The sequence below is a fragment of the Rhinocladiella mackenziei genome, assembly GCF_000835555.1.
Source record: "Rhinocladiella mackenziei CBS 650.93 unplaced genomic scaffold supercont1.6, whole genome shotgun sequence".
NCBI classification, from domain to species: Eukaryota; Fungi; Ascomycota; class Eurotiomycetes; order Chaetothyriales; family Herpotrichiellaceae; genus Rhinocladiella; species Rhinocladiella mackenziei.
Window position 1 is genome coordinate 1,061,622 of NW_013550599.1, and position 22,198 is coordinate 1,083,819.

General features: G+C 50.4%; 10 protein-coding genes across 10 annotated transcripts; 6 read left to right on the forward strand and 4 right to left on the reverse strand.

Annotated features, from left to right (window-relative positions):
- Window positions 1–643: 643 nt before the first annotated feature.
- Window positions 644–2,272, reverse strand: Z518_08183 (uncharacterized protein; the record flags this gene model as incomplete). Its single annotated transcript, XM_013413926.1, has 2 exons — window positions 644–712; window positions 764–2,272. 2 exons carry the CDS (start codon window positions 2,270–2,272, stop codon window positions 644–646), a joined length of 1,578 nt encoding a protein of 525 aa, XP_013269380.1.
- An 827-nt stretch (window positions 2,273–3,099) lies between these two features.
- Window positions 3,100–5,184, forward strand: Z518_08184 (uncharacterized protein; the record flags this gene model as incomplete). The annotated part of the gene is made up of 4 exons (XM_013413927.1): window positions 3,100–3,121; window positions 3,188–3,343; window positions 3,394–4,934; window positions 4,990–5,184. 4 exons carry the CDS (start codon window positions 3,100–3,102, stop codon window positions 5,182–5,184), a joined length of 1,914 nt encoding a protein of 637 aa, XP_013269381.1.
- A 607-nt stretch (window positions 5,185–5,791) lies between these two features.
- Window positions 5,792–6,816, forward strand: Z518_08185 (uncharacterized protein; the record flags this gene model as incomplete). The annotated part of the gene is made up of 2 exons (XM_013413928.1): window positions 5,792–5,831; window positions 5,912–6,816. The coding sequence occupies 2 exons, from the start codon at window positions 5,792–5,794 to the stop codon at window positions 6,814–6,816; spliced, it is 945 nt and encodes a 314-aa protein (XP_013269382.1).
- A 301-nt stretch (window positions 6,817–7,117) lies between these two features.
- On the reverse strand, window positions 7,118–8,456 carry Z518_08186 (uncharacterized protein; the record flags this gene model as incomplete). Its single annotated transcript, XM_013413929.1, has 2 exons — window positions 7,118–8,093; window positions 8,155–8,456. The coding sequence occupies 2 exons, from the start codon at window positions 8,454–8,456 to the stop codon at window positions 7,118–7,120; spliced, it is 1,278 nt and encodes a 425-aa protein (XP_013269383.1).
- Window positions 8,457–9,099: 643 nt separating this feature from the next.
- Z518_08187 (uncharacterized protein) lies at window positions 9,100–12,912 on the forward strand (the record flags this gene model as incomplete). The annotated part of the gene is made up of 2 exons (XM_013413930.1): window positions 9,100–12,597; window positions 12,652–12,912. The coding sequence occupies 2 exons, from the start codon at window positions 9,100–9,102 to the stop codon at window positions 12,910–12,912; spliced, it is 3,759 nt and encodes a 1,252-aa protein (XP_013269384.1).
- Window positions 12,913–13,143: 231 nt separating this feature from the next.
- Z518_08188 (uncharacterized protein) lies at window positions 13,144–13,533 on the reverse strand (the record flags this gene model as incomplete). Its single annotated transcript, XM_013413931.1, has 3 exons — window positions 13,144–13,284; window positions 13,346–13,417; window positions 13,504–13,533. The coding sequence occupies 3 exons, from the start codon at window positions 13,531–13,533 to the stop codon at window positions 13,144–13,146; spliced, it is 243 nt and encodes an 80-aa protein (XP_013269385.1).
- A 660-nt stretch (window positions 13,534–14,193) lies between these two features.
- Window positions 14,194–15,426, forward strand: Z518_08189 (mannose-6-phosphate isomerase, class I; the record flags this gene model as incomplete). Its single annotated transcript, XM_013413932.1, has 1 exon — window positions 14,194–15,426. The coding sequence occupies one exon, from the start codon at window positions 14,194–14,196 to the stop codon at window positions 15,424–15,426; it is 1,233 nt and encodes a 410-aa protein (XP_013269386.1).
- An 898-nt stretch (window positions 15,427–16,324) lies between these two features.
- Z518_08190 (6-phosphogluconate dehydrogenase (decarboxylating)) lies at window positions 16,325–17,938 on the forward strand (the record flags this gene model as incomplete). Its single annotated transcript, XM_013413933.1, has 1 exon — window positions 16,325–17,938. One exon carries the CDS (start codon window positions 16,325–16,327, stop codon window positions 17,936–17,938), a length of 1,614 nt encoding a protein of 537 aa, XP_013269387.1.
- Window positions 17,939–18,210: 272 nt separating this feature from the next.
- Window positions 18,211–19,206, reverse strand: Z518_08191 (uncharacterized protein; the record flags this gene model as incomplete). The annotated part of the gene is made up of 3 exons (XM_013413934.1): window positions 18,211–18,521; window positions 18,589–18,644; window positions 18,710–19,206. The coding sequence occupies 3 exons, from the start codon at window positions 19,204–19,206 to the stop codon at window positions 18,211–18,213; spliced, it is 864 nt and encodes a 287-aa protein (XP_013269388.1).
- A 1,452-nt stretch (window positions 19,207–20,658) lies between these two features.
- Window positions 20,659–21,994, forward strand: Z518_08192 (glycerol-3-phosphate dehydrogenase (NAD(+)); the record flags this gene model as incomplete). Its single annotated transcript, XM_013413935.1, has 3 exons — window positions 20,659–20,705; window positions 20,766–21,877; window positions 21,936–21,994. The coding sequence occupies 3 exons, from the start codon at window positions 20,659–20,661 to the stop codon at window positions 21,992–21,994; spliced, it is 1,218 nt and encodes a 405-aa protein (XP_013269389.1).
- Window positions 21,995–22,198: the final 204 nt, after the last annotated feature.

Below are 22,198 nucleotides of genomic sequence, written 5' to 3' on the forward strand. Positions count from 1 at the left end.
GGCAGTTTTGTGGCTTCAAAAGGGTATGCTCGGACCAGATGTATGATCTTGTGGCTGAAATGGTCTCTCGATCGTCCAATACTGAGCATCCTTGCCATCTTGATCAAAACGAATTTGAGGAGGCAGAGGCTGGATCGAACGACAGAATATCAATGATTTGGAGGTTGATATCTTGAAGCCACAACAACAGCCGCAACTATCCCTTCCTTGCGCTCAGTCTAGCTCTGATCCACAGAGGGACCGGGCCACGGTAAAGAGGTTGGAGATATCCTCACATTTGTTTTGAAGGGAAATCGAGCATTGAACATTGTTGTATTTACACCGGAAACTTCAAACTGTGTATCTTGAGTCTGGTCAAGCGGGTTTCAAGTTCAGTGAACGCGGATGACGTCATTCACACAGCCTTGGCATTATGGTCACGTGTCAGGCTCGCGGCTCACCCTCATCTATACCACGACTTAGGTAGACAGGATTTCACCTTCCATTCCCGGACTGTGTCTAGCCTCTCGCAAACGAGAGCCTTTTTCTTCCTTGGCCCGGTAATGCTGGCCATGCGGACTTGGACTCCGAAGCACGCAGTCGCAGAAAGTTGCTGCTACGCCCGGCCCAACCAGCTTGCGAATAGAAACAAGACACTATGTTTTCACGCTTTGGCAATCCATCCACTATGGATCATGAAGTCGAATATGCGGTTAGCTTTATTGACATCAATCTGTGCAAAGGTCAGTAAGATCTTCACCACCAATTCCTCGAAGTTGCTTACCCGGCAAACTCCTCGAGCTTCCTTTTTCTTCATGTGACCACCTTGCTTCATGGCTTCCTTCAGAAGCCCTTCTTTGAGAGCTAGGTACGGTTTCGGTCGGATGTGCAGGGAGTTACATAATTGGATTTCCTCTTCACTGAGAAGTTGCAAGTCCGGCGCCAGGGACTTGTCTTCCTCCAATTTCCACGGCGTTGTGCCATTCAGTGGTTGGACAACATACCGCACTTTCGGTTTCGGGCCCGAATTGCTCTCTGGACCGTTGGTCTCGGCAAAAAGTTTGTCAAAGTCATTTTCCACTACCGGTTGGCTATCCGTGAACTGGGGCACGGTCTTTGGTTTTCGTTGGAATCGAAGTGGTAACTCCGGGGTGGTCAGTTTGGATGCCTCCGTCGGTAATTCGGTTTGTTGCATCTGGCTACCTTTCTTGGGTATTTGTGGCATGCGGTCGAATTGCCCTTGAGGCTGATTCCGCTGCGCACGGGCTTGCTTGTCAGCCTCGTACTTTTCGCCCCCTTTGAGATCACTGATGCCCATCTGCTTCCATTCTTGAAGTTGTGCTATGGCGATTCGTAGATTATGTTCAAGAAGGAGGTCTCGATTGAATGCCTCAAAATCTTCGTGATTCATCATTCGCGCAAAGGGTTTGGCCTTGTGCAACAGATCCTTTTCTTCCTTTGTCCGTTTCTTATCGTTGAGTTGGTTCTTCTTGTAGTCCAGAAGATTGTGTTCGAAAATGATTCGTTTCCGATCCGTCCGAGCCTTGAGTCTGGTATTGTAGATGTCAAAGACCGTCATCTTTAACGTGGTTTCTTCATCCATCAAACCGGTGACCGGATCCAGGCCATCCCCCGGTTCAAAGGACATGTGTTGAACGGCTTCTTCCGCGTCATTCGCAAATTCGGTTTCAAATTCAAGGCGACCCGGCATGAAACCTTGGACTTCGTGACATGCCGGCACCGAGGCAGTGGGTTTCTGCTTGGGTGTCGCTGGTGGAGCCGATTTGGCTGCTTCTTTGCGCTCTTCGATGCGTCGTTTCTTGCGGGCCTGGAATTCCTCCTTCGGTACTTGTTCGAACAGCCGGGTATCTGCCGGGTCTGCTAACTCCGGCAAGGGAAATAGTGAGCTGTTGATGTAGGTATTGACGTAGTGGTCGCGGACTTCATCCTTTTCTCGGTAGCCGCCAATATGCTCTGCCACATCCGCCCATGATCCTAGGCCATATCTCTCGGAGCCTTCGAGCAGAAGGAGTTCTTCGTCTGCGCCCCAGTCTTCGGTATAGATGGGGATAGAGTTTTGTTCAACAACATGGTACTCGTGAGTGCGGGGATCGTGGTTTTTGGTGCGTTCTCCGCGAGCAAAACATGGCACACAGAGATCATACTCGCGACAGGCGGGATTGGCGCAGGAGATTCGGACCGTGGAGGTGATGTCGATGGAACAGACGTCGCAGTGGTATTTCGTGCCTCCGTCTCCACCACGCGAGGCTGCGTTCTTCCTTATGACACCCATGCTTTGTGCAATGCGTGCATCTTCTTCTATATCCGAGTCTGAGGAGAGATATTGCGCGTACTCATGCGGAATTGTCGCGTCGTCAGAGTCAGAGTCAGCTGGTAGGTCTGGTCGTCGAAGAGGCGCAGAAGGTGGCGCGGGTGGCCAGGAATCGTCCTCTGACTCCTCGATGGTATAGCAAACAGGTCTGGAGTTTGATCTGACCGGCCGGGAGCGCTTTTCTGGCTTTGATGGAATTGATATGGATGGTGCAGGCAAGGGTTGACGTCTGGTCCTTGGGAGGGAAAAGCGCCACCTTGATACTTGGCAGTGAAGGCCGGTCTAGCCGCATTGGGTCGACCCGGTCGAGCCATGCTCCGATCCAGGCCCTGCCACCCACTTTTGGTTGCATTGAACTTGCAGTCTCTGTGCCTCGCCACGCTTCCAGCCCGTGCGCTGCGACCGCAGACACCGCCGCAGACCGACCTGGCTGTGTGTAACCAGCTGCATCTAACAAACAAGCACAATCCCTCTTCTGCGTCTTGCTCTTGCTTCTGCTCCTCTGTCATCCACATCAATTCTTCACTTCATCTACTCCCTCCCCCTTCAAACGCTCCTTAGATCTCATCTACCGTCGTGACTTTCTGCCCCTCCCCCCTCCTTTATCGTTTGTCGCCTGCGCTCTCCTAGAATCTCGTGCCTCACCACCAGCCTGGGATTGGGGACAGCGACACCCGACCAATTCCTCCAGATCACCTCTGGACCTTTTCTTCCCCCCGTCTCGAGTTCGACTGGTCACTACACCATCTCGTTAGATATCGGATTGAAACGGAGATATACCACCTAAGATGTCGTGGAAATTGACCAAGAGTACGTTGCTTGGAAAATCCCAGGACTTCAGGGAGACCATTTGAACCAAGATTGACAGATCATCAGAACTGAAAGAGACTCATCTTGCTCCTTTGACCAGTGGATTCAGTCGATCAACATCCACATCGACCGTAAAGGCGGAAGACGCTTCACCTGCGCATGAATCACCTGAACTCTCCACCACTCATAGCAATTCGAGCACCACCTCGACAAATGGAATTGGTAAGTCTCGATCACCATTCGATTTGGAAGTAGACACTTACGAGAGTCAGCGGCGTCCGAGGCTTTGACCTCTCCACCGGTACAAAACACTAAACCAGGGATCTTGATTGTCACACTCCACGAGGGAAGAGGCTTTTCTCTGCCACAACAATATCAGTCAGTATTCAACAACTATTATGGCTCGGGAGGGTCGGGGTCGGTGAGACCCAGCTCATCCTACGCTACGGGATCTCTTGCCGGATCCTATGCACCACCAAACAGACCCGTGTCCACTCACGCTGGAATCAACGCAGCACCCACCAATCACGGAAGATATAACAGCAAGTACTTGCCATATGCTTTGCTCGATTTCGATAAGCTGCAGGTCTTCGTTGATGCCGTGTCCGGCACACCAGAGAACCCTTTATGGGCTGGTGATAATACCTCCTTCAAGTTTGATGTGTCGCGAGTATGTGAGCTCAGTGTTCAGTTGTATCTGAGAAATCCGGCGGCGAGACCGGGCGTCGGAAGAAGTGAAGATATCTTCCTCGGTGGTGCCCGAGTGACCCCCCGATTTGAGGAAGTTCGTCAATTTGTCCCGGATCCGAAGAAGAGCAAGAAAGAAAATGAAAAGGCCGAAGCAACGTTTGCCTCACAAGAGAAGCAAGCCGGCCAGCTCGGAACTGAATGGCTGGACATTCAATTCGGGACTGGCTCGATCAAGGTCGGAGTGAATTACGTCGAAAACCGGCAAGGCAGTCTTAAGATTGATGATTTCGAACTTCTCAAGGTTGTGGGACGAGGTAGCTTTGGTAAGGTCATGCAGGTCATGAAGAAAGATACCGGTCGAATCTACGCCCTCAAGACGATACGAAAGGCACACATCATCTCTCGATCTGAAGTGGCGCACACTCTGGCCGAACGCTCTGTCCTGGCACAAATCAACAATCCTTTCATCACACCCCTCAAATTTTCGTTCCAATCACCCGACAAGCTCTATTTCGTCCTGGCATTTGTCAACGGTGGTGAATTATTCCACCATCTTCAGAAGGAACAGCGCTTTGACATCAACCGATCGAGATTTTACACGGCCGAATTGTTGTGCGCGTTGGAGTGTCTTCATGGTTTCAAAGTTATCTACCGAGACTTGAAGCCGGAAAATATCCTTCTGGACTACACGGGTCACATTGCTCTTTGCGATTTCGGCTTGTGCAAGTTGGACATGAAAGATGAAGATCGCACCAACACGTTCTGTGGGACACCAGAATACTTGGCCCCCGAACTTCTACTTGGACACGGATATACCAAGACGGTGGACTGGTGGACTTTGGGTGTTTTGCTCTATGAAATGCTGACGGGATTGCCGCCCTTCTACGATGAAAACACCAACGAGATGTACCGAAAAATTCTTCAAGATCCGTTACACTTCCCTGGCCCCGAAATCGTACCTGCAGCAGCCAAGGATCTTCTCCAAAAACTCCTGGACCGGAATCCTGAACGCCGGCTGGGAGCTGGTGGAGCAGCCGAAATCAAAGCTCACCACTTTTTTGCTGGCATTGATTGGAGAAAATTGCTACAGAGAAAGTATGAACCAAGCTTCAAGCCCAATGTGGTCAGTAGAACAATGCGGTCGTTTTTTATACCATCTTTCTGACTTTGATCTGCAGGTTGATGCAAGAGACACAGCCAACTTCGACAAAGAGTTCACGTCCGAGGTTCCCAAGGATTCTTACGTCGAGGGACCAGTTCTGTCTCAGACCATGCAACAGCAATTCGCAGGTTGGTCATACAATCGGCCAGTTGCCGGACTGGGTGATGCAGGTGGCAGTGTTAAGGATCCCTCTTTTGACCGCATTCAATAGAGCACCACTGTGTTTTTACACTGATGAACAGCGCAACTTAACGGCGGCCTTTTCGACATGGGGGAGGGGAAACGGGAACCGGGGCGAAAATTCCGGCCGGATGATACAGCACATGGGCTTGATTACGTCTCTATCTGATGCGACGACCAAGCAAGGGAGGCGAGGCGGTCGCAATCAAAATCAACTGAGGAATTTCACCAGCTGATCCAGAACTCCAGGTTACGATCTGGTCTGTAGGCAATCATCCGAACCATCCGTCCCTCCACCTGATTGACGGTTTCTCAGCGAAGCCTGTAAATTCTAGGAAATCTGAAAATGAAAATATACCGTTTCTTTGCTCCTCAGAAATCGTAGAAATTTGTCTCCGCATTTTGTCGGAAGCCGAATTTCGGTTCATGGTGGGCGTCTTCGGTTCCCCGCATATTCATGGGATAAAAACAAAATCTTTTCAATGTTACGGAGGTCACGGTGAGACTTCCAGATGTAAAACGGCTCCATATTTATCCTGGTCAGTGCCTTCAATGTATCGACTGGCCTGGGAGGAGGAATGAACATATATTCTTGACTTGAAGTCGACATTCCCGAACTCAATCATCTGGTGGCTACTATGGCTGCGAAAAATGTCCTGAGAAGAGCTATACTCTATGGTATGCTTTCCCTTCTGACACGCCAGCACTTCTACCGCTAAGCTGTACACGTGCACTAACACTATTTCTGATGTAATTAGTACCTGGTTCCTCTCAGCGATTCCTCGATAAATCCCGCGGCCTGACCGTTGACTGCGTGGCTTATGACCTCGAAGACAGCGTCACTCCAGGGCGCAAATCTGAAGCCCGTTCCCTCGTCCGCAAAGCCCTGGACCAAGAAAAACCAGCTGGTCTGAAAGAGCGTGCCGTGCGCATCAACAGTGTTGGCTCCGGCCTGGCCTTGGCTGACTTGGAAGAGATCGTGAAGTCCAAAAACCTAACGACACTAATAGTACCCAAGGTCGAGAGTGCAGGTGACTTGACCTTCGTCGGCGACGTGCTAGCGCACTCACGCCCGAGGGAATATCGTGGCACACCGATCAGCATCCTGGCTCTGATCGAATCAGCCAAGTCGTTATCAAACCTCACAGAAATATGCCGCGCGACACCCTCACTACTCCAAGGCCTCATGTTCGCTGCCGAAGACTTCGCCCTCGACATGAGCATAACACGCACACCGAGTCTCACCGAGTTCCTGTACGCGCGCCAAATGATCGCCACGGCCGCCCGAGCGCACGATTTGCCCTCGACCATCGATCTGGTTGCCACCGCGTTCCGCAGCGAAGCCGACGAAGAGTCTCTCGCCAACGAATGCAATCAAGGAAAGGGAATGGGATATAATGGCAAACAATGCATTCATCCGTCCCAAGTCGAGACCGTGCAGCAGATCTTCAGCCCAAGCGTGCAAGAAGTCGAGTGGGCGGTTCGTATTACGATCGCACAAAAGCGAGCTGAGGAATTGGGGAAGGGGGCGTGGGCTCTCGATGGGAAGATGATTGATGCGCCGGTAGAAGGGAAGGCGAGGGCCATTGTCGACAAGGCTCGGTTGTGCGGGTTTGATGTGAAGAGGCTACAGGAGAAATTTAAGGATCAGCAGCCTGAATGAAATGAACATTGAGCATAGAGTATAAAATTCAATAAAACCGTGTTTCTGCTGGTGTCATGAAGGTCGTGCCGTGATTGATTGCAGTGAGGGTTTTTATCTAGCGAACAATTCTCTTTTCCCAGGTCTCTCGGCGTCGGATGCTTTTGTCTCTATCCAAATGAAATTACATCGAATGTAAAAATGCCTGCTATGATATCCAGCTGGCCGCGTTGATTCTAACTCGGCTCTAAGGTCGGTTTGTATCTGTCATATGATGTCTTGCATTTCAAACGGGAGCGTCTAGCAGTAATACTCAATTCCTCTAGAGCTCTTTCTTGGTCGTCCGGACGTCGCCATTAGGTGTAGATTTCGACTCTTTCGCGAAGGGGGAGGCCTCTTTTGGATCGGTCTTCTTTTTCTTGATGGTCAGGCAGTTGATGTCTAAGATCTTGCAGATGCGATTGATCACACGCACGGCCCAGACGAAGTATTGCGTCATGGCGAAAGCGAAGTAGCTGTAAATGTACCATCTTTCAAAAGTCGCGGGGACAGAGTCGAAGCCGAAATAGGGTAGCCAAGCCATAATGCCGCCGACAGTCAGTGGGACAAGAGAGACGGTAAAGTATGGAAACGGCTGGCGGGTCAAGTGGTGCAGGATGATTTTCGTCGTCAGCCGGCCGAAGACGAAGGACATGGTCAAGCAGAAGATGACCAGGTGGTTCTCGCGGAGGAGAATCGAGTATGGGGATCCGACCCACGCGGCGCACGAGCCGGTGAAGACGATCATGGGAATCCATTCGAAGAAGACGGGCCAGATGGGCAGATTGTTGCGTTGCCTCGCCTGGGCGACGTGGTAGATGCATGCAGGGAGGTGGGCGGTGAAGAAGGCCAAGAGGATAATGGGGACCCAGAAGTCGCGGAAGGTCAGGTCCTCCAAAATCCCCTCGTATCCTACATAGTCGGCGACACGGTATCGCCAGATCTGAGGTCCGAGGTAGCCGGAGATGACCATCACGGAGCATGCTAGGATGAGTCCTTCGGTCGGCCCGTTGAAGGCACCCAGGTAAAGTGTATGAGTGTGGTACGTCTCCCAGGTCGAAAAAAACATGGGCAGACAAGGGACGAGAGCGGTGAAGGCGCCAGTTTTGCTAGGACCCAGCCCCATGGCGGCCGTTTCGCAGAGACTTCCGAGGGTGCAGTTCAAGGAGTCAATGCCGTGGTCGAAAAGCTCTCCGAGTCCACTGGAAGTGCCTGTCCGCCGCGCCTGTTTGCCGTCGATGTTGTCCATCGTCGAGTACCTTTTGGTTTGTTTGGTTAGATCCCTCGGATTCACCGACCCTGGGCCTCCGTCTAACTTACATCCATAGACCCAGTGCGAAGCTGTAGTACAGCCATGTTGGACCGGGGCCGACGAGATCGGGTATGAAGATCTGCAGGAACAGAATGTTGATCAAGATGCAGAAAAATCCCAAGAGCGTAACCATGTTGGGAGCTAGCCACATGGGCAGCAGCTTGACCGCGGCATTCCACTGAGAAAACGTGAGTTGGTTGCGTCCAGGGCCCGACAGAAACCCGGGAAGACCCACATAGTGTCGAAGGATATAGTTGGAAACGAAAGATTTGTCCACGCTTTGGTATTTGTAGGTTTTCAAATGGGCCATGGCCTGGTCGGAGAGAGGGTCGGCTGTGGGAGAGCTATGAGTCCGGGTATGGCGCTAGGGACGAGGGATGGAGGCAAAAAGGCCCAAGCAGAGATGGTTTTAACCTACCGGACGCTGATGTGAGGTCCATCCTGAGCCACTAGGTGTGTCGAGGGACAGGTATAGAGGCAATGTAGCGGAAAAGAAGTTGGGGCCGAAAGACAGGGAAGGAGGAAGTTGTCAGCAGGTTTTCTGGGTGTCTAGATATAGTCTGTTCATATCCTCTATGTTCTTTCAAGGCTGGAGAAAGGAGAAAGAAAGGAGTCCACCCCTGGAGAATTCCCAATTGATATAGAAAAGGGATGAAGTCGATGGTCAAGCGACGTTGGCTGCCAAGATCTAAAGACCAGATGCAGGCGACGATTTTCACACGTGCTTGTTCTGCCTGCCCCTGCTGACGCGCCTCGCTGAATTTGGCTCTCTTCATCATTCGCTTTCGGTCTTCTAATCAGCCGTTTCCCATTTCCATCGCGGCGGGCTATTGGCGGCACATCCCCCTGGAACCTTTGACAAAACGTCTTGGTCCAAATTGGGGTCCAAATCGGGGGACGATGGTTCATCAAAAAACCACCCTCACCTCGCCCCCTTCCATTCGATTTTCAGGATGGAATCTTCAGAACCCCAGCAGCCGGTCATTGGCCCTCCGCCTCCTTCGTTCACCGTCGCCCACCAGAAAGTCGAACTTGACATCAATTTCAACCAAGAAGTTAGCGGCAGAACCGAGATCACCATCTATCCGGACTCTCAAGAACTCAAGGAAATCAGGCTCCATGGTCGACAGTGCAACATCAAGAAGGTCCTCGTAAATAACGTACCACCCTCGTCAGTCCGACATGAAGATCCTTGTGATCAGCTCACTCTTCATTCCAATGGCACCGCCAATCAACATCATCTCCTGGCCGAAAAGATATCAAGATCAGTCGGTGCCGACCCGGATCCAGATATCGCCATCACCCTCCCCAAGAAAGTACGAATATCTCCTGTCGATGTCGCGGAAGTCCATACCCTGGCGACTGGTTCTATCAAGATTCAAGGTGCAGGTGCTCAGACTGGAGGTCCGCTTGCCATCGAGGCTACCCAAGCCCTGTCAGACACCACCGTGGCCAAATTCACGCCTTTGACCGTCATCATCGAATTCGAATCGTGTCATGTCCGTGAAACTCTCCAGTTTGTCTCTGGTAAGCGAGGCAGTGGTCGATGGCCCCACGCATACACTCGCAAGAGACTGGGTTCCGGCGGTGCCTCGTCCCTGTTCCCCTGTGTGGATTCCATCAATAGTCGTTGCACGTGGGACGTCTCTCTCCAATGCCCGAGAACAGTGGGAGATGCTGTCAACCAGGCTGGGTCCCTCGATTTGTCACAGCTCAGTCTGGATCTGACTCCAAAGGAAACCCCTCGCCAAGGTTACGAGAGCAAGGAAATGGTCGTCATCTGTTCGGGGGAACTGACCGATGAGATCGTCGACAAAAACCACCCTTCTCAGAAAACGGTATCCTTCTCCTGCTCCCAGCAATTGGCGCCCGAACAGATAGGCTTTGCCATCGGTCCTTTCGAACGAGTGAATTTGAGCGAACTCCGAGATGCTCAGGAAGTGGAAGAATTGGGCCGCAATGCCGTCGATATGCTGGCATATTGCCTGCCCGGACGAGCTGAGGAAACGAAAAATGCTTGCCTTCCCCTGACCAAGGCCATGGATTTCGTCGTCCATAAGTACATATCGTGTCCATTTCGATCATATTCCATCGTCTTTGTCGAAGACATTCCATCCGACACTTCTATCTTCGCCGGTGTCACCATGTGCAGTACCAGGATTTTATATCCAGAAGATGTCATTGATCCCGCTCAAGAGGTGACCAGACAGCTGGTTCATGCCATTGTGTCCCAATGGGTCGGAATCAATGTCATTGCCGAAGAACCGCGAGATAACTGGGTCGTTATTGGAGCCGCCTATTTCATCACCAACCTCTTCATGCGGGAGTTGTGCGGGAACAACGAATATCGTTTTCACATCAAGCAACAAGCTGATCGGGTCTGCGAATTGGATCACGATCGTCCTTCGATCTATGAGATGGGTGCCTTACTCCATGTTGACCCGGCCGAGTATGAATTTCTGACCATCAAGGCGCCGGTGGTGTTGTTCATTTTGGATCGTCGAATTGCAAAGGAATCCGGCGCCTCCAAAATGCCGGGTATTCTCGCTAAAATCCTCACCCGGGCTCGAACAGGCGACCTCGCCAACAATGCTCTCTCAACCGACTTGTTCCAGAAGACTACTGAGCGAATGGGTCATATCAAAATTGACGAATTTCTGGCTCAGTGGGTCAAAGGTGCGGGTTGTCCTAGATTCCAGGCAGCTCAAAGATTCAACAAGAAAAAACTGGTGGTTGAAATGCATATCAGGCAAATCCAGGGCAACATTACGACCGATCGAGAACTCGACATTGATTCTTTCATGCGAGATGCTCGTGAAGACTTTCAAACCGTCTATGCGGCACCTGCCCAACCCGTGTTTACGGGCGACATGACCATCCGCATTCACGAAGCCGACGGGACTCCTTACGAACACATCGTGCACATCAAAGATGCCAATACTCAAATCGAAATCCCTTACAATACCAAGTACAAACGTCTCAAACGGAGCAAGAAGCAGCGGGCTCGAGCCAGTACGAAAGCTGCTGCCGAGGGCGGAGGAGACGAAGAGAATGATTCCCTGGTCTATTGTCTCGGTGATGTTCTACAAGGGGAAGAGGACATTGCCAATTGGAGAATCACCGAGTGGAGTGCCGAAGATGAGGAGAGAATGAATGCGGAATCTTATGAATGGATTCGACTCGATGCTGATTTTGAGTGGATTTGCAAAATCAATCTTCAAATGCCTGGATACATGTTCACGTCACAGCTCCAACAAGACCGCGATGTCATTGCACAACTAGAGGCAGTGCGACAAATTTCGAATTACCAAGCGTCACCGCTCATATCCTCCATCTTCATCCGCACTCTGATGGACCGTCGCTACTTCCATGGAGTCCGATCGCTGGCGGCGCAGAGTCTAGTGAAGCACGCAACCGATGGAGGCGAGGCAAAGAGCATAGGCCTTTTCCACCTCAAGAAGGCTTTTGAGGAATTATATTGCATCACCGATCAAGGCTCAGCGATGACACGACCAAATGACTTCTCTGACCAGCTCTCATATCTCTTACAATGTGAGATCATCGAAGCCATAGCCAGGGTGCGGGACAGTCGAGGCCACACGCCCAAAGAAGTCAAGGAATTTTTACTGGACAAACTCAAGTTTAATGACAACTCGGCCAACGACTATTCAGATGCGCACTATGTGGCTCGATTGATGAAGTCACTCACGGAAGCAATAATTGCACGACCCCAACATCAACTCGATGCCGGCGACATGGACTTGGATCTGGAAGATGAAATGCATGAATTGAAACAACTTGAACATCAGTTCCTGGAGGAAATCGATCGGTATCGTCGAATGGATGAATGGACCAGTTCCTTCCAGAATTTATATTCCCGAACCGCACTGGAATGTCAATCTCGACTCGCTGCCGCTGGAATCGGTCGGTTTTCACCTTTGCATTTCTTGCAGTACACCCGACCGGGCAATTACGACATGCTTCGCGAAACAGCTTACAATGTCCTAGTGACGCCCAGCATTTTTGAAGACCCCGCAATTCTTCGTTACGTGTTGTATTGCATGGTAGCTGATTCTTCGCCATGGTTGCGACAGAGTCTTCAGCGAGCGTTCGGCAAAGTGTTGGCCAAACGAGCTATTGGCCACAAAAGCAGTTCATCCCAGCCCGTGGTGGCAGGATTGGTGATCGAAGATACCGCCGCGGCGGATACGAGGCAGCAAGAATTGGCAAGACGACAAACCATGGAGGGCGCCATGGCTGCGTTGAAGAAGGAATTGGGGGATAACCAAGCCCTCAAGTCGGCCCTATGGACTGCTGTTTGCTACGACCACATCACTCTAGAGGATTTGCAGACGTTACTGGACTTTTGCAGACTGCTCTACGAGCCTATCAATGAAATGAAAGTTTCTCTTCGGCTTCCACGTTACTGGCGGGTAGAGAACATGGGGAAAGTAAGTTTCCGTGGTGGCATATGGTCCGAGCTTGAGCTAACACCACTGATTTAGGGCCAGCTCAAGTTTTCAGAGACCCGAAAAGTCAGGTCCAAGGCAGTGCCTAAATGGCAACCTCCTCTACCTCCCACGCGCCCTGAACTACCACCGCCGAGACCAAGTAATGCAGGTGGTCTGAAGTTGACTTTCAAGATGGGTGCCAACCAGTCTTCACATGCCACGCCAACACCACCTCCTCCTGCACCTCCACCAACGTTGCCCACTCCTACTGCTGGCCCTGGCCGTGTTGTCCTCAAGTTCTCAAAGAAGGGTTGAATGGTTGCAGTTGCACTTGCTGACAAAGGTGAGCCTATCGTCATTTGGTTTGTTGGAGAAGACCTGCTCTGACAGGACGGAATCGACGAGGACTGGATTCGATTGAATTTGTAGCATAACGTCCGGCAGCGTGACAGATTGGGCAAACACACATAGATGATACCCAAACAGCGTTCATAAATTAAGAGCGATCATATGAACCTTTTTTTTTTTTTTCTTAAACTTTTCCCTTCATCGTCGGTCGTCGCTCATGCGCTCCAGAGCCTCGAGCATAACCACCGAGTTACCTCGAATGACCACCATACCTAGTCTTTCTCTTTCACCGCCTGCTTTCTCTTCTACGGCTTCGTCGAGGACAATGTTCAGGAAAACCTATTCGTTCGCCGTTAGTCCTTCCCATACCAGGCCACTGAGTTTCGCGACCAAAACGGACATCGTATCCTCTCAGAACGCCAATCACTTTCCGATTTCCGTTCAGTTGGACAAAGAGGCGCTTCTCCATGTACTAAGCAGAAGAAGGGTTAGCTTGAGAGTTGTGCGGTTTCGGGGAGGACTGCACCGTTGAGAAGCAAGAAGACAGGGCAGACGTACTTTCTTGAGTTCGGGTTGCGCCTGAGGCATGGTTGCGGTTTGAGGGCAGAGACGAGATATTCGGTAGCGTTGATGTGAGAGAAAGGAGGGAAAGGAGAGAAGTTCGAGGGAGTAAGTTCCTCCTCAAGGCTCGGTGTAAGGAATACGCAGCCACGTCGATATCGTGTTCCTCGCATGGACCAATATCACATCACATTGCAGGGCCAAGCGAAGATGGAGGAATTTGCGCCAAGAACCCACAAGGAGCTTACCAGCCAAATCCGGACCAGGCAAACGCCCAGCGTTTGACATATAAAAAGGTCGTTGTCGGTGCTTACTAAGCTGCTAGCAAATCTGGATCCACAATTGGACTAGACATTCAATTTTGCTAATCAGGACTTTGGTCGAAGCGCAGATGTGTGATACGCTACTCCAGACAAAAGGTATGGACAAAGTCGATGCAATTCTGACATCACCTTGATGATGTCGAAAGTTCTTGTGAAGAGTACTAGTCAACGATTCGAGCAAGTCTTGTGGCCAGAAACTTATTCCAATGACTCCAAGCTCGGAACAGCACTCCGCAGACGTTGAAGGTTCGCTCATCACCAGATATATAGGTAACCTTGTCTGCAAGGATGACGAGTAATGACATACCAGCTGAAACCATCCCCTTCCCTATAACATTTTCTGATAGTCTGTCTGCATTACACCATGACTGGATCCATAATTCCTCTAAAATGTTATTGCAATAACTATTCGTGGGGCAAGAAAGGGAGGGCATCTCTTGTGGCCCGACTTTGTGAAAAACGAAATCCAGACTTTAAAATTGACGACAAAGAATATGCAGAGATGTGGATGGGGACATATCCAACTCTCCCATCTTACGACGCCCGAACTTCATGGCCACTTCAAGATGTCCTCAATGAGAATTCTGAAAAGCTAATCGGGAAACATGCGCTCGACAAATTCGGTTCAGACCTGCCATTCCTTCCAAAGATTCTGTCCATCGCCAAAGCTTTGCCTCTTCAAATTCATCCAAACATCAAGCTAGCAGAAGAGCTACACAATGAAAATCCCGAGAAGTTCACGGATCCCAATCACAAGCCGGAAATAGCAGTGGCTCTGAGCAAATTCGAGGCATTTGTAGGTTTCAAACCGCTGGACGAAATCAAAGATCTGCTGGCTCTCGAGCCATTAGAGCAATTTCTACCGTCGCCTTCGAAAACAAAAGCAAAATCGGATCCGCATTTCAGTGACGCGACGCTAAGGCACGTCATCAAAGCGATGCTGAATGCATCGGAACAACAAACAAGGACCGTTTTGAACAAACTCCATACAATCAGTCCCCAGAAATTCGCCAATCAGGCGTATATTCTCAAACTATTGCCTCGCCTCGAGGATCAGTACTCCCAAGATGACAGCGGTATCCTCGTTGCTCTCATCTGTATGAACTATCTGATCCTGGAACCAGGAGACTCCATCTTTGTCCCTGCTGATGGCATTCACGCTTACCTGTCTGGAGATATTGTTGAATGTATGGCGCGATCAAACAATGTCCTCAACACGGGTTTTTGTCCGAGACTGGACCGAGATTCAGTCGATTTGTTTGTCCAAAGCCTGACATTTGAGCAACACGACAAGCAAAGCCCAGTTCTGAAGCCGGAAAAGAGTGACAAAAGCTTGGACGGCAAGACTGTTGTGTTGCGACCACCGCTGAGTGAGTTCAACATGCTTGTCACCGAGATGAAAAGTGGGGATGTGGAACGAGTAAAGGCTATCGATGGGCCGAGTGTCATTGTGATCATGAAGGGAAGTGGTCAGCTAGTGGGAGACGGTGAAGAATTTGAGATCGGTGAAGGGTCAGTATACTTTATTCGCCAAGGTGTGGAAATCGAAGTGGTTGCCCGAGAGCCGCTTGCAGCGTATCGCGCATTTGCGGATTGAAACGGTGATATTAGGGCGAGGCTTACTAGTTCAAAGTAAAGTTACCCATGATCGCAATTGTTTCGGAATACTCGAATATCATAGACAAGAGTCGGGAATTCTGTTGTTGCAAATATCCACGTCTAGAGCATTTTGATGGCAATGCGCCCACGGGTGCAACTTGAGATGTATTGAATGCTCCATCTTTTACCAACTGAGTGGACAACGAGAATCCCCATATAACTTGTCAACGCCGTTGACCTCGTTGCCACCCTGTTTTCCATAAACTGTCGCTGTACTCCTGGTAGAACAACAATAGGCAGGTTCCTTGGTGTGATGGGTTGTTCACTGGTCTGACCATTTAGAAAGGCAAACTTTGTTTGACACAATGACATGGAGTACGGGGCTGAGTGTCTGGTGTCTAGCAAATGGGAGGACTTTTGCAGTCGAGGACGTTCCGTCACGGATCCAAGATTCTGGAGAGCTACAGTGGCTCGATTACGAAAGGCTTCCAAGTGCCATGTGCTGGGTGGGCATATTGGGCCGAAGATTCGAAAGTGGAAACCACAACATTGGTGCCATAGGTTATAGCCCATTGCTCGAAATGTGGATCCAGCGGAATCTCTGAGCCTGGACTCCAGAATACATAAATCGTCATCTAGTATATCCAGATGACGTCGCCAAATTCAACCTCAAATCAGAAATACCGGTGCTGACGAGGATCCAGAATCGAATTACATATTGACTCGCTAGGATTTGGCTTCCAACTGGCGGCCGGAAGATTCGAAAGGACAGGAATTCCGCATCAACCCCGTATTATATCACGTTCCTCAAGATCCCGTGATAGTTCTAGCTAGAGTCTTCTTTCAATTCATGGACCGTAGCAGAGAAATGCTGGAGTTCAACAAACGATATGAGCATGTCGTCCACCGATTCCAAACGCCAAAATGAAAAGGTGCGTGGCTTTCCCTTCAACTTGGTCGGCATTGTAGGCGCTGGTTCCATGGGCAGCATGATGGCTCTCGGACTTTCGGAAACTGGCGTGGACATCGCGATCTGGGATATCTCGCCCAACAATGTAAAGCAAGCGCTTTCCAAGAAGGCAAATACAGAGTCAAGTGCAGAGGCAAGCACAAGGAATGGCGAGGTCTATGGATTCACGGAGATATCGGACTTCGCAGAGTCCCTTTCAAAGGAGCCAAACAAAGTCTTGATATTCTCAATTACGCATGGCCAACCTGCAGACCAAGTCTTGGACCAGTTGGAAAAGTATTTGAAACCAGGGGATATTATTCTCGATGGCGGAAATGAACATTACCGCAACACGGAACGACGACAACGGGCATTGTTTCAGAGAGGCGTCTCTTGGATTGGAATGGGGGTATCCGGAGGTTATCAGTCTGCCAGGAAGGGACCGAGTCTATCTCCAGGGGGAGACCAGAAAGCAATCGACAAAGTCCTTCCTCTTCTGAAGCAATTTGCCGCAAAAGCAGAGACGCTGGGCCACGTTGGGGGAGCGCCATGCATAGAGTACATCGGACCTCATGGCTCGGGCCATTTTGTGAAGATGCTGCACAATGGGATTGAAAACGGAATGCTCTCGTCTCTCTGCGAGGCCTGGGGAATGATGAAGAGCGGTTTGGACATGACGTATGAGGACATTGGAAACGCCCTTGACCAGTGGGACCGAAAAGGGGAGCTCAGGTCAAACTTTTTGCTGCAAATAGGGTCCGAGATCTGCCACAGGAAAAAGACGCTAGACGGCGATGGGCACGGCGAAGGCAAGGGACGAGAGGGGTATGTGCTGGACGACGTCTTGGACAAGGTGGTCCAGGACGACGACAACAGTGAGGGCACCGGCTTCTGGTCCGTCATGGAGGCTGCTGCACGACATGTGGCTGCGCCGACCATTGCGGCAGGCCAGTTCTTTCGAGTGGCCAGTGGGAATAGAGCAGAACGCTTGGAGGTTGCAAAGCCGCTACAAACTCCTACGCCTTCCAAAGCCAATTCTGACATCATACAAAACCGGGACGATTGCGTGGAAGATATCCGCCGAGCAGTCTACGCATCGTTTTTGTGTGCGTTCTGTCAGGGTTTGGAGATCATTAGTAGGGCATCCCACGACGAAGGCTGGGACGTGAGCCTTTCTACTTGCATTCGCATCTGGCGCGGTGGTTGCATCATACAGTCAAACCATATTGCCGACATTCTCGAGGCAGATCTTGGGGCTACAGATGAAAAGGCCGTGATGAACGTGAAGCTTCTCAAACAAGTTTCCGCAGCCTTACGCGACAACTACGGGCCGCTGAAACGCACCGTTGCCAGAGCCACAGAATGGAACGCCCACATACCAAGCTTGTCGGCCTCTCTGGAATATATCAAGTACTGTGGAGGGACATCGCTCCCCACTCGATTCATGGAAGCTCAGATGGATTTCTTTGGGGCACACGCCTTTGATCGCCCTGGTGTGAAGGACGAAGATCCCGGAAAGCCGAGTAAGGGCGCATGCCATTATGAATGGAGACCAGCTTGAACATATATCCCAGGCATGGGCCTTCAACGAGTCTAGCATTGCCACGATCAACTACGGGCAACGGCGTGTAGCATCCCCTTGGTCCAGCACCTGACGTCGACGAGGCTGAAGGCCGTATCGTGCTCGGAGACAACATGGCGAAGGGAGAGTAACCACATCCAATGTTCGAAGTCAGACCCATGATGTTCAGTAGTATGTACAACGCCGGCCATTCCCTCCGAATCAATTTGACTCTTTTCTTTCTTTCTCGTTCCCCGCTGCCGATTAGCTAACTAGATCCTGAACTCGGCTTCCCTTCTCTCTAGCCTCACTCTCATCAGAGCACACGCCAACCTGCACATCAACTCGGGCTTTCTGCCCACCTCTTCCCATAAAACTTGCACGTCATTTCCTAGACCAATATTTTCGGCCGTTTTCAAGCTCCTCGGATCAACAAACGGTGCCAGGCAGGGCCACACATGCTGCGCTGTATCGAAGAAGATGTCCACCCCCACATCGCCAACGCCTTTGATGGTTTTGAGTTGCGAACGGATCTGCTTGGGATCTTCTGAGGTACGTTGGAGAATGGTATTAAGGTCACCGTCTGCGGAAATATTAGAATTGGGATATATGAATGTCAGAGCCTGCATTGACTTCAAAGTCTCACTTACCATACTCCTCTTCAATCGTATCGGCTAGCTCTCCCATCATAGCTGCTGTCCTTTCCCTTTCGCACGCTCTATCAGCTGCCATCTTAATCTAAGGTAGGGAGAGGTGCATCTCAGAACTTACCTATAGTGTGTGTACCCACCCTCAGTAAGCACGTCGGTCCTGTCTTCCCACGTACTCTTCTTCAAGACATGAATTTTATGGTACTCGGCCTTGATCACTAGATCTGTGGTCTTGGACGCTAAGTGATGAGAGATTCTGGTGGCGGATAATATAGCGTTCAACAACAGTGCTAGGACTGTTTCCGGCATGGCCTTGTCTGGCTGCTCGAGGATGGTGTCATGGAGTGGAAGATCACCATACTCCTGAATTAGTTTCTCGATTATCTGCTTTACTCCTCTGGGCATCTTCTGGTTGCCATCTAGTTTTGAGCTGTCACCACTGATTTTGGTGGCCGTCTTCTTTTGAGATTTGTGTTCGGTCTTTTTCTGCTGCTCGTCCTGCCCAGTAGCCTTCGTTTCTAATGCTTTACTGTGGGATCTCTTGTCACCCACTTGTGGCTCACGGTGACTCTTAGGCCTGGAGCCCTGCGACTTTTGCTGAGAACGAGTCAACACCATACTGAGTTTTATTTGTATTTAACCTTTTTCTGCGGCCTATGTTGATCCTGAGTACGATGCCGACGCTTAGGAAGGTATGTTTTGTTGACGTGCAAGAGATGATATCATGGGGGGTTATGACGACAGGGTCTTGCCCAACCCCTGTCGCGAGAAGTACATACTATGTAAGGACGTCGTGCTTCAAGTCAAAGGGACTGCTGTCCCCGGAGCCATGTTCCGGTGATGCACCACTTGGCAAAATCTGGGCGCGCTTTGAAATCGTGTTCCGTATTCGATCTAAAGATAATAAGAAGTTTAGGTCTTCTATACGAAGCACTTCAAAGTTCAATGTTGAGTGTTCTGGCGCATGCAACCGCCAGAGGCCCATCGTAGAGGAGAGAGATCAGAGGTCGAATCAATAGGAATTTACGCCTTACCCCTCAATATGCATGAGAGGATGCTTCGGGATGCTGTCCCAGCAGGATCATGAGATTCGTTGCTCCTCAGTGTGTGATTGGTGGGCACGCCCAGGTTATATATCAACGGTCCGACAAATTCGTTTGAATTCAGCCTTTTTGTCACAGGCATACATGGAGGAAACACCGGGTACTTTCAATGTTATACAAGAGAGTTCTATGTCACAATTTAAGGTTGATTTCTTTCAAATCAATGTTCAAGCCTCCTGCTGCTCTCTCCTCGGCCCCTATATCCATGTACACTATTCCCTGGTGCATACATTGAATAGCAGTTCTCGAACAGCTGGCTATCGCACTGATTCCGTTATGGTGCTCTATCACTAGAACATGGATCCGGAGTTTTTTCGGCTACCTTTCCAGTAGATGGCAGGCTTTGTATGGTCAAATTCCTAATTACGTCGGTGTGTACTATATCGGGTGTAATGCGCTTGGCCCACGAAGTTTTGATCAGCCACTCACAAATCCTTGCTGAGGTGGCATTCGGATATCTTATCCGCTCCCGCGAATTGACACACGTTAGCCCCTTAACCTCACCAGCCTGACGTTGAACACTCCAACTATTTGATGCCAGTGACGTCGTACAATGTCCTCTTCGCTCCGCCGCAACCAGCTTGTCGATGGGAAAACCTCTTCCCCCGCTGATCTTTTGACAAAGACAGCTATGCTCTTGCGCCGATGTGCAGGAATTTCTCCTTCGCCTATTCGGAGACACCGTGGAAAACGCTCATGGACATGGCTCTCCCACCTGGAATTGCAAATCTCATCAGCACTTGGCCCATTTTCAGGGTATCTGTTGGCCCGACACATTCCTGATCCTGTGCCGAAGTTCTACGTCACCTTACCGCTGACGCCCTGAGGACGTCAAGCCACTCCACGTCTCCTCAGAGACACAAAGCCTCTGTGGGCAGTATTGGACGAATTCTTCCTTCTTTCCAGCCCTTTGTGTGCAAAACATTACCATTGCCAGTTCATGAATCAAGCAGTCATAAACCCTAACATGCATGCTCGGACTCACAAGATCACCGTTGTCGGCTCTGGTAACTGGTACGGACAATATCCTATTTCCTCATGGCTCCTGAGGAATGCTGACCATTGCACCACCAGGGGGACTGCTGTTTCCAAGATAGTGGCTGAAAATGCGAAATCCCACTCCAACATTTTCGAACCTACTGTCAACATGTGGATTTTCGAGGAAGAAGTTACCATCCCAGAAGACTCTAAGCATCGCAAAACCTTGGGTAGCCACCCAATGAAGCTGACCGACATAATCAATTCGGTCCACGAGAACGTCAAGTACCTTCCGGGAATTGCCTTACCAAGTAACCTTGTCGCCAATGCCTCTATTCAGGACGCCGTCAAGGGCGCGACTATCTTGATCTTCAACCTCCCGCACCAGTTCATGGTGAAAACATGTCAGCAAATTCAGGGTCATAACCTTCCCTATGCCCGAGGTATCTCCTGCGTGAAGGGGGTCGAAATAACGAAAGACACCGTTTCTCTCTTCTCCGAGATCATTACTGAAACTCTAGGCATATACTGTGGAGCATTATCAGGAGCCAATTTGGCCCCTGAGGTAGCAGCCGAGAAATGGTGCGAGACAACAATTGGATATGACGTGCCTCCAATGGATGTACAACAAGGCGGCCCTGAATCTCCCGCCAACATCTCGAAAGTGAACGAGCAAAGAGAAGCCCACACGAAGCCGTCTTCAGTCGAGGTCCAGCCTGTTCCCGAGGAATATGTCCCGGTTGATGAAAATTTGTTACAGAAACTTTTTCACCGGCCTTACTTCAATGTCCATATCGTCCCAGACGTCGCCGGTGTAGCCCTTTCGGGGGCCTTGAAAAATATTGTCACCCTCGCCGCTGGTTTCGTCGCTGGTCGCGACTGGGGTGACAATGCAAAAGCGGCGATCATGCGAATAGGACTACTCGAAATGATGAAATTTAGCGAGCTGTTCTTCCCGGATAGCACCTATCCCCAGACTATTACTCAAGAAAGCGCCGGCGTTTCTGATCTCATTGCGTCTTGCTGCTCCGGGAGGAATTACCGTTCTGCAGTGAAGGCAGCGCAAACGGGAAAAACAATAGATGAGATAGAACAGACAGAGATGAATGGCCAGAAGCTTCAAGGGGCATCGACGGCGAGGCAAGTGCATTCCTTCTTAGAAAAGCAAGGAAAAGCGACTGATTTTCCTCTCTTCACTGCCGTATACGGTAGGTGGCGCTTTCATCTTTCTCTGCCGGTGAGACCAGCATATTGACGTTAAGTTAGAAATCCTCGAGTCAAAATCCAGCATCAGCGATCTTCCCCGCCTCGTGCAGCAGAAATAAGATGTACATATCTAGCAGTCAGCACCTGACTTTGTGGACTCTGCTTCTGCTTCTCAAACTCTGAGAAGAAGGATCTGTGTCCAATGTGGAGGAGAAGGCTGTAGTTGTAAGTGCTGCGACCGGAGCTTAGTCTATGTGGAGCGGCCTCATTTAGACTGGACATGACTTGTGTCCGTCAGCAAACAAACAATAGTATCCCTGGAA